The following is an 11,620-nucleotide window of genomic DNA, read 5'->3' as shown; positions in this document are numbered from 1 at the left end:
ATCAAATTAATAACATATCAAATCAAATAAGAAATACCAAGTAACAATTTTATCGTAAAATCTAGAGCGCTGTCATATGGCGTCGACCTCCATGTAAGATAGGGGTAACGTTCTTCCCTATATCCCAATGTCGTATAAAGTAGGTGAAGAATGCCATCCCTTAACGGGTAAAGTGGCCATAAAGTATTTGCTATAAGACAGCCTTTATTTCTTTTGGGCAACAGATGTACGACATTCAAAATGTTCTTGTGTACTACTTGAGCACCATTAACATAAGATTTATATTAACAATATAACTGGCCTCTGCAGGGTGTTTGGCGTTAGACGGGTTTGGAATATAAATTTGATAGAAATGGGTATATGACTTGATAAAAGTGAGTACTAAGACAGTTACGACGTTAGGGAGTGACGAGGGCGTGTGTGGGATTCTTACCCACTAAAAAACGTAAGTAGGAGCGTCATTGCCGTGGAATTTGTCCTTGAATGGGTGCTAATTGTACAGCAACTTGGTCTGTTCAAGTTGTACTTGTTCACGGTGTTTTGATAATAATAAAGCAATTGAAACTCCAGTCTATTAAGTTAGATATAACATGTAGTTCCAAAACTTATCTAGAAATCGTAAATTTCAGGTTCAATTTGAGAGAATTCATTCTCGTATCAATTATTTCACAAATTAAAATTATTTTACAATACCTACCATAAAAACAGTTTCCATTTATTTTGCATTTTAAAGTGATCTGTTGTTTCCTTTTTTTATGTTGCTTTTTATTCATTCAATAAAGTAAAATAGTTTATATTTAGTCTTTTATACCCACTACTATTTCACGCTAAACATTTAAGCTTCAATTCTCAGTTATCTCCCACGGGATGGTAAACACTGTTAATAAATCTAATTAATCAAAGAAGGCGGTAGGTTCATCCCACTTCCATGATACGAATTATTTAGAATACGCTTGCGAAAATGTTGCCTACGCTTTAATTTTCAACCTATATAATAATGTCAACAGTCGATTAAGCCCACTTAATACTACCTTCCAGACTGCCGTGGTAACGGTATTGATCATCTATTTTCAACCGATATCAAAAAGGATTATATTACACAGTATAGTCTGCAAATCAAACAAAGAATTTAGTTTTTTTATTTCAATCTTAGCAACCGAATTTGCTTCGATGTAAAAAACAAATTAAGTCCCCAAGTCACCAAGTTATTTTTATGTGGTTAAGTGGAATAGCAAGAAAGCTGACGGTCCACCTGTCTATATATGTATAGAGCACCATGGACGATGTCCACATCTGTCTATATATGTATAGACAGCAACCATGTACAGAATGATATACCACCAGCGTATATTATCTAAAATTCCAATATCACCCATAAAAAATCAAAGACGTACAAATATCTAATGACTTGTCAAAACGAATGTTCACCTCTGGAATTTACTTATATCTAAAATAAGATCATATCAGACGTACAAATATAGTCAAAACAAACTTTCTGCGTTCCTACATGCATTGGTAAATATTTAAATACGAACAAACTCCATTATCAGACACTACAAAAGAGTTCGGAAATCTCGTTAAATCCGAATGAATTATTCCCGCGGGTTCTCTCGCTGAATACGGAAGTAGTTCAGTGGTGTGCATCACCAAGACCTCACTTTACACCGAAAAAACTTCCTCCGAGCACTGAATAAGTAAACCTTCGCATTGTGGTGTCCGGCGCATCGTGGTCATACGTTAATGAGCAGAAATATAGGTCACAGCTAGGTTGCACCAACGTTAGGAATGAAATTATAGAGTCCAAAATTTTAAGTTTAGAAATATGCGTGATACATCTATGTCAATTCAGATTGTATATCTGAAAATCTATTATTACTTGTTACATTCATATAACATAAGAATGTAATAAGTAGACATATTGACGGGCTCGGTGGTCTAGCGGTTTAGCAAACCGCTATATTACCGATAGTATATTCTATTCTTATAGACAACTTTTTTTTATTTTGTCATTCATTTGGAAAGCAAATTCAACAAAAGACGAATAGTCACAGAATACTTTTTACACACATTCACGCAAAAAGCGTGTAGCCAGATAGATCTTCCATATTGAAATACAACAATGACTATTAACAAAATAAATATCAAGCTTGATTATTATACAGTATTAAGAAAAAAATACATTAAAATATTTTTCTACTAAGATGTCGACACGTTTATTATAAATTGTAAACATTGTGCGCAATTATCTTTCTAGTGTGAGATAACTAACTCACAAAATTGTTTTTATAATTAAAGGGACACGAAAAAGGGTCAAAGGACAATAAAAATTCCTGACTTTAACACTTTTGCTGTTTTACGTCAAAAGAGTGTTGGACTTTGCATATTTTTTAACATTAAATGTTTTGATGAAGTTAATTCTGTCAGAAAATATTTTCAATAATTAAAATTTACGTTTTAAAAACATTTCTTCGACTTTATATATAATAGTATAATACATAAAGAAATATTTTGTTAGAATAAACAATGTCATAACAGAAAAATAAGTGTCTAATAAATGTGTTATCTTAAAACCGTTTACATCAATTTTGTAAAAATTATAAAGTAACGATTACAAGGCTATTTGGTTGAGATACCGTACTAAAATTACATTCAGAATGAAATTAACATCCCACACGTCTGATACGAGAAGCAAATTTAAAACTGTTTAAAACACGTCCTATCACATCGCTGACATCTGGAAACCCTAACCGCAGAGTCAGCGCCCTAGTAAGCGCGGATTCATTAAAAGGACGGTAAATCGTGATGCAGGGTTTTCGTGCGTCCTTCATCGCTTGTTGTAAAAGTTTCGCTGAGGCACGCCTGATGTAACAGGTCTGGCTTAATTGTTGATACTTTGTTGCTAGTATTCAAGACACGTGATGTGATCCCTCCAAATTTTTTAATAAACTAGATAAAATAAATAGAATCCTTAATTATCCGGCTAACGCTATAAACGTGAAAATTCGTTAAGATACATAGATATTTGTTACACTTTTATGCAAAATCTGGATGAATTTGAATGTTTGGAACTTAGAGAAATCACACCGTTGATTTATCTTATCGTCTTATCGCAGTATTATTTCTACCTAAATCTGAAGAACAATGCGTTTAGTTAGTTTCCATTAAAGATGAAATATTATCTTTTATGAACTAGTAAAAATCAAGTTATTCCCATTTATCTTGCAGATATCGATATTGATTAGTTAAAGTATTGTACGAATCAACTTTGTATATTAGCGATGTATAAAACTTTGGAGTCAGTTATAAACTACAAATGTTAACGCATCAACTAACAAACCAAAACAAGTGTGAACAAAGCACTATTTCATGTGCTAGTGTAATGGTAATTAGGCTAATATTATACAGCCGAAAACTAACTACCTACTTAAGATCGTAGGAATTAATGTGTATCCCATTTTTGTATGATAATGACGGTTTGTGGACTCAAATTTGTCGTTCGTTCGTATGTTAATTTAGCCGCAGTGTGATATTCAAATGAAGGCAAAATATATTCGCCCTTTGTTATATATTGTAACAAGGGACGGTTGACGGCCCGCCGTGTGATTCATTTACTTAGGTCTCGCACCGGACCAAAGCGATTTTAATGTTGTTAGTAATTATTTATGGATGTGTGCATAAATCACTAGGTAACAAAAGAAGTAATTCAAGGTCGACTTTGTAAAAAGTCATCTGTTCGGTATCCCAGTCTCACATACTGCAGCTAGCAAGCTTGCTTCGTAAGCTGTTTTCGTTAATGTTTCGCGTGATGCGGTGGTCAAAATACAGGATATGAGGCATGGCGTCTTAGTCCTGTGGTATGGGATGTCCGTAGTATAGTAGTAACCGTAGCCTATTTACTTAAAATAGGTACATAGGCTACGGTTACCACATGCCATCGGGTGCGCCGTAAGCTATTGTCATTCCAATTAAATAAAGAAAAAAATAATTGCAAGTTAGATTTGGTTACTACACCAGACAAGACATGAATATCCAAATACAATATAAACATCCAGATACAATCCAGATCCAGACACGGTAACACTCGTGAATAAAACGTTTACAATGTTTTTTTTTTATTGTACGTGCGACATTTTATCAAAATTTCATTTTTAGCATTATGTTTTTCTACTGTGTTCGAAACGGAGCATATTCTCGAATTCGCCTGTATTTTTTGTGTGTATTTTGTCGGGTTTCTCTTGTTGTATTGTGTGTATCCAGAGAAGAAACATAAATCCTTTCTGTGTTAGTTCCTAATTTGTTCGTACTGTATTGTTTCGGTACAGAAATTCTGTATCTATTCTATACAAATGAATGAACTTGTGTGCCGAATGCCTATAATTCAATTATACTTCCTGATTTGACAATACCGAGTAGTTTGCTTGCTTTGAAACTGTATTTCAGTTCCGAAACAATACCGTAATGACAAATCAGGAAGTAATCTAAATAGTAACAAGCTCTGTACAATATTATTGTATTCTTTATTTTAGACAAAAGTAGATACAATCAAAAGAAGATAGTAGTACTATTGGCGAGCTTCACGATTGGAATAAAATATATTAAATAATCAGTAACAAGTAGTAGTAGGATGAAGTAGTATTAAAGATAAAGAAGGGAGACTACTATTTAATGACTTGCATTTCACCTATATTTATACAAATATATACAAATAAAAGCGTAATTCATAATTTGTCTATTAGTCTTTATCTCAAGATCAAACATTGACTGGGAGAGATCCTCCAGTGGCATAAATATGCCACTGCATATTGAAACATTTTCATATAGTACTTATAATAAGAATAATAATAAAACTCTTTATAGTGGATAAAAATAAACATATAATTACAAAAAAGAACAAAATATAAAAATATGCAAACAGAAGGCGGCGTTATCGCTCAAAGTAATCTCTTACAGATAACCTGGGAGATAGAAGTATTGGTTAAGGGAAGGGTAGATTAATTTAATTATGTACAATAAATTTACAACTAAATATTTTATTGAGTTCGAAAATCATAAAAATATAAATAACATGAAGACAACCGATTTGATTTGATCGTCCCTACATATTCCGTGAAGGATTTTAATAATCAGTATCATATTAAATGCCGAGCATAGCGTCAACGACTTGAGAAAAATGTGTGCGACCCTTAACCATACTAATCAATAGTGAGAAACAACGAAGGAATTCTAATGTAAAATTTTCTCCCACGCCTTTCTTGCTAAAGAAAAATTGGATAAAATTTTAGACATTTATTTTAGCTTAAACAGACTTTATTTTATTACTTGCAATATTCGAAGACTAAAGACAAGTACAATGGGTAAATTCGTTTGACCCTTGAAACCTATTTATGTAATATATTATCTTTTATGATTAGTTCGCTTCAAAAACCCAATGAATTCTAAATATCTTCGCGTATTAGCGAAAAACAATTATTTATTTAAATGTTATTTACTGCAATCTATAAGGTATTCCCTTACTGAAACATACAAGTTTAGATAAATACAAGAATGGGCATGAATTTTCTTTTACACTAGATACACAAACCACTATCACAACGCGAAATATGACAAGATGGCGTCGTGTAAGAGGTGATTTGAAATTGTGATACGCGTATAATACCTGGATAAAATACGGCAGACATTTGTGGATAATCCTGAGTGGGATGTAGTGGTGTATTTTCGTTTCTATTTATATTCCAGTTACCACTACACAAATAGGGACTGTGTCGACGGTTTTCAATAGAATGATATATACAATACAGACCATAGCTAGCCAAATAAACCTTTTATGGTACAATTCCTTACGTCCTAGTTTCGTATTTTCAAAAGCCGTTTTCATTTGTTCGTAGTAACAGTAAATTCGTACATTAATGTATAAAATATACGAGATAAGATTTTGGCACGGAAATGAAATTTGGCAGGGATCTTATAAACTAAAATTAAAGTGGCCTTTCATGATCAGATAGTTATTCACATTGAGTATAGCTGGAGGATGAACTATATCCGGAAACTGACGTGACACGAATTATGGAAGTGGATTAAGAAAGTTTGGGAGAAAATATTAAGTAGCCTTCGGCACTCTGATCTCTTTGTCCACTACATACCTGGCGCTAACGGTATACCTACATTATTATTAGACTGATATCTTTATCTTTTCTTTACCTTTAAAACGAAAGTAACCCAAAAAATAAATTGTCGCTAGTTCAGAACAATGATATAGTTTTTCTTCAACTGTAGGATAAGTAACTCGCAAATAATTAACATCATATTTTTAGCACGAAATTCTTTATTGATTGACCAGAATAAAAAGTAAGGATACTTCTACACTATACACTGCAAATAATGGACAAATACATTTTAACATGTTATAATAGAATAATTATTTTAATTAACAATATTTGATACGTATTACGTAAAATTGTATAAATGATATTAACTAGCGAATCAATTATCTAAACAAATGGGACCCAAATAGATGAAACTGCTTTGTCTCCAAATTTCTTACAAGTTTATTCGATTCCGTTTCTAATAGAGTTCCTATTACTTCCTCTCCTTTTTGTGAGTAACTCATTGTAATAATAACATTGCACTATCATCGGATTTTGCAAAATTTCAGCTCTGTCGAATACCTACAAGTGCTTGAAAAATGGATTACAACTGAACCGGAAAGACGGAGGGATAGACAGACCTACGAGAAAAACGAATATTCGAATGACATTTACGTAAATATTAGTTAAGACATGGAAAATACCCACTGTAAATTTTTACTTTATTTCATATATTTTACTATATCTATATATAAGAGTTTCTGCCTTTATTCACTAGTGATCGACTTCTGGACTGAATGTTTTTAATATATTATGAGTTTATTACTATGTCCTATAGTATTTTTTATAAATAATTCAAACATCAACAAAATACGAAATTTCTTTAAAACGTTAGTTTACAAGATTTTCATTTTCAAATTAAATAACATATACTTCTCCTATTGATACTGTAAAAATATCTTTTAAAATGGCTGCACATAGGTAATGAGTACACTACATCAAACTCACTGAAGCGTGTCCAATTTCTTCACTGAACACGCTTCGGGAAATCAGCATCACGGAGTAATTTACAGAGGGAATCGTTGCAGAACAAGTCTGTGTAAGTATATATAGTAAATAAATGTACCGATAACTTTGATAACAAATGGAGTAAGACCTTAATTATACTATTCAAGTTAGGTACAATTCTAACGATTATTGTATCTAACTTCATCATCGTTTAATCTTTATGGAAAGTCAATATTGCAAAAAAATAAGAAATATTATAATTTTTGTTTGTAATTAATGAACTTAAAATCTACACCAATTTTAAGAACTCTTACATCGACATCACAGCGCGTAATATGAGTTAATATTTCACTAAAGCGGCGCCGTAGGATCAAGCGCCAGTAAAAAGTATCATCTGTTTATTAAAAGTCTAGATGGTTAACATTTGATAGGATTTGAAATTCACCTTTACCTATATATACTACATGAAGAATGTAAAACACTTCTTACTTTAAGTCTTCTCACTAATGCATATACAGACACAAAATATATGTCGATACAATTCTATAAAATTAATGTATCTGACATATAATTAATGTAACAGCTTTTCACTAAATGCATATGAAAGTACACACAACATTTTTAAAATTCATATTTTTTATAGAATTCATAATTGATGTAAGTACACAACGAATTATGAATTTAAAAAAAAATTGTTGGACTGTCTGTTCGATCTTGCTAATCTCTGAAACGATTGAACCGATTGTGATGGGACTTTCACTCCCACATAGCTACTGTAATAAGTACTAACTTATGCCACATACTTATTTTTAGATATTTGTTTATATTTATAAAAAAATGTTTCATTACGGACAAAATCGCGGGTAAAAACTAGTAATCAAATAACAGGTCAGTACGCTAACACGTCGAGATCGTCGTGATTTCTTGATACTACCAAGTTCTGGTTGGGTACACACATGATATGTTCTCGTAGCCCTTCATACTAACCATAAGTCGTGATCGTATTTTATAATACGTCACTAGGTTCTTTGCCTTGTTGAATTTACGCCATTCCAAAAAAAAGATCAGCATTATTATTTATTATCAGAAAAAATAACTCTTTTGTAGAGAACCGTCTTATTGTAACTATACATGTGTTCTTTAATATATTGTTATGCCTTTTCATCGCTGTATGTTTCAAATAAAGTATATTCTATCCATCTTTTTGCTGTAGTATTCGTTAATTTCTGCACCAAAAGAAACTGTAAAGTTACTTTAGTGTCACAGGCATTGCCATGCTTATTAGGTCATCCCAACAATGTTATTATAATCTAATTGCTTTTTAAAGAAATAAACAGTATTTCACTTCTATCACTTAGTAAATATTCAGCGAGAAAGAAACAATTGATTTTTTTTGTTATTTTGTTTATGTTATGTAATGAAACATTAACATAATTCAATATACCTAACTCAAAAATTTCTCGACAAATTTTAATCAAATTTACGTGAGACCGAATAAGAATCACAAGCTTACAAATAAAAAAAATAATCAAAATAGTTTTAGTACAAAAAAAATCTGTGGTAACATAAAAACTACTGTCCAATTAAGAACCTACTTCCTTTATTGAACGGTTAAGAAGTAATATCTATTGTAATCAATTTTGGATAGGAGATCAATCTTGTATACTTGTCAGTTAGGTGCCAATTGGTACGTATAGATTAAATACGTAATATTAATAATATTACGTATTTAATCTAAAACAAAATAACTAATGTGTATTATACAAAAAGAACTATTAAAATCGTAACAAATTGAAACACTTAATGAATTTATATTCTACGTTTGCGATCACAATGATTCTGACAATCGGCTTTGGTCGTAAATCTGTTTTCGTTGCCGCCGCAACCCGAATAGAACATCGGCATACACTCTCTCCTAACAACATCGTAGAACCAAACGAAGAACACTCGGTCACAAGGACCCTTCGAAGGCGCCTGGTAGCAGTAGTACGGTATGTTCATTAAATTAGAGGGGAAAGGGCCGTCCACTGGACCTGAAATTCAATTAGTAGTGTGATGTATGAGGTTCACGTCCTGTGTAGTAATAAAGTACAGGTATTTGAAATATGTACATATATATTAGTGGTTTCAGTGGTCTAATGGTTTTGCACACCGTCTTAGTTCCAATGGTCGCGGGCTCGATTCCTTGCACGGTGCAAACATTTGTATACATGTTTATTTATATATGTATATATTTATATTTGGATACATAGTATAAGTATGATTGTTTGTATTGGTCTGGGTGTTATATTATGTATGTATTTACAAAAAATGAGTATCTAGTATGTGTCCAGTAAGCATAACAAGCTCTAGCTTAGCTAGGCACTAGATGGCGCTGTGTGTATTGTCCAGGGTTATATACACAAAAATACTTAATATAAAGTATAATTCATGGTCTTGCTTGTGTAGCAGTTTATCATACAAGCAATGGAATTCATGAAATCTCCTTGTATTAATATAGGTATTAGAAAAATTAATTACGTTTTTATACGAATATGGATAATACAAAAACACAGGCACCAATATACTAAATGGAATTTATTGACGAATACGATACTTTAGTCATTTCTTACTTTAAATTATTTAGTTAAAATAAACATTATTGATAATGCCCAGTGGTACGCCTTGTTCAGCAGTGATGATGATAAAGTAAAATTCCAAAGAAATTTAAATATTATTCAAGCAATTTATAAAATAACCATTATATTGTAGTATAGTGCATAGCCATACTATCATAGCTATCTAGTTAAATACCGTTCTTTTTTGCATATATCAAACCTGTTACGTCATACCAATGAATTATATTAAAATTGGCAAGGTTTTGGCTCCAGCCTACTTGATATTTTAGTCAGTATCTATAAATTATATTAGTACGAAGAAACAAGAAATGTTTCATAAATACAGTTAATTCTAATTATATATTCCTTATTTACGTCAAACGGATACAAATAGACTTAAAATTTTGATGGACAACTAAAGCCCTGAAGTAACCGCATTTTATGAGAGATCAAAATGTGCTCTAAAAGGATCTAATTTCTATTTTATGCGACTAAGATAAAGTGTAATATTAACTAAACGTGCCAAGTTATTCACTATTTTCAATACTGTTATTGTAATATATGTACCTACATATATAACAAACGCCCAAATTGTTTCATCTCATCAGCTCAATTTCCTTGCATTACCTACAAAATAGATACGACTATGTTTCAGTAATAGATATGTGTATAGTATAAACACTATAGCTAACTATTGCTATGTAATATTACATGAAAGAAAAGAAAAGAAAGAAAATTGTTTATTTGGTACATAGCATACTGAAAATAATTTTTAATGTTAATGTTAATGTGAATGGTATTTAGTTTATAATTATATAATATAAATGTAACCACTTTAAAATGGCTAAATAAATAAATAAATGAATGAATATATACCATATATTCATTTATCCTATGAATATATGAAAAAGAATAGTACTATGATTATATTACAATAAAATATAAGTAGATATAATTTTACATACGTCCATCTTTAGCATAATCATGTAATTGTCTGAATGGTATGAACACTGCGTTTGTTATTACGAACACAAATAATAAAATCTGTACACATATGCTCATTGTGGAATTAGATTCTTCAATATCTCATAAACAAAAGGCAACTGCAATCAGAAACAATCAATAGTAATATTGGTATAACGATTTTATTGCTCACGTCTCCATGAATTTTAGATAACACCAAGATTACTGCATTATTCCTTAACTTGCATGAAAAATAGCCAGTTTTGTTTCTTTTGTAGCGCATACACTTAGTGATGGTAAGTGATTACCGCCGATAAGCAGCACTTTAAGAATTATAGGTGTGTTGGTTCCCGACCTTTTAGGAAAAAATATGTTCTTTTCTAGAAGGTTCCAATATTGTATCAGCACCAAAATACTTCTGTTGGGAGTTAATTTTATAATGTACCTATGTGTATATTATAGTAACATTAAACATAGATATTTAAGAATAAATTTAGTCATATTATCACGCTTATCACACTTTGTCCTACTAGAATTATAGTTACTTTTGCATTATCATACTAACAATAACAAAAAGGTTCCGCATAGTTTAAATAAGTTAATACATTTAATAAGTATCTATTGTACATAAACCGAGGTTTTATTATATTAAAAATATTCTGGTTCATAATAATAGTATATAGGCAATGCTTTAGTTTTTGTGTGAAGGCGTGTGTGTGTATGTATGTGGTTTGTTAATAACTATAATAATATAAATTAGTATAAATGTACGTTGTGTAAATATCATTATTACATTACTTGTGTTTTTCTGTATTACATTACTGAATAATTAAAATGCGAAAATGTGTGTTTTCTACATCATTCAAAGTACTTACTAATTAATTAAAAGTATAGAACCTAACTCGACATATTGTATTGCATATTAATACGTAGCGTGAGCGTGAAACACGGAGATGTTAATGGGTTCCC

General features: G+C 31.2%; 1 protein-coding gene across 1 annotated transcript; it reads right to left on the bottom strand.

Annotated features, from left to right (window-relative positions):
• Positions 1-8,900: 8,900 nt before the first annotated feature.
• Positions 8,901-10,750, bottom strand: LOC131852000 (mambaquaretin-9-like). Its single transcript, XM_059202566.1, has 2 exons — positions 10,654-10,750; positions 8,901-9,124 (listed from the first exon to the last, which is right to left on the bottom strand). Exons 1-2 carry the CDS (start codon positions 10,748-10,750, stop codon positions 8,901-8,903), a joined length of 321 nt encoding a protein of 106 aa, XP_059058549.1.
• Between the last annotated feature and the right edge of the window lie 870 nt (positions 10,751-11,620).

This window comes from Achroia grisella, unplaced genomic scaffold (genome assembly GCF_030625045.1).
Source record: "Achroia grisella isolate CSIRO2021 unplaced genomic scaffold, CSIRO_AGI_Agris_v1 utg821, whole genome shotgun sequence".
Lineage (NCBI taxonomy): Eukaryota > Metazoa > Arthropoda > Insecta > Lepidoptera > Pyralidae > Achroia > Achroia grisella.
Note: the sequence above shows the minus strand (reverse complement) of the source record. Positions and strands in the feature narration are given on the sequence as shown.

Coding starts and splice junctions, on each gene's coding strand:
- LOC131852000 (XM_059202566.1), bottom strand. CDS start 10,750: ATGAGCATATGTGTACAGATTTTATTATTTGTGTTCGTAATAACAAAC. Junction 9,125..10,653: donor TGATTATGCTAAAGATGGAC/GTATGTAAAATT, acceptor ATTGAATTTCAG/GTCCAGTGGACGGCCCTTTC.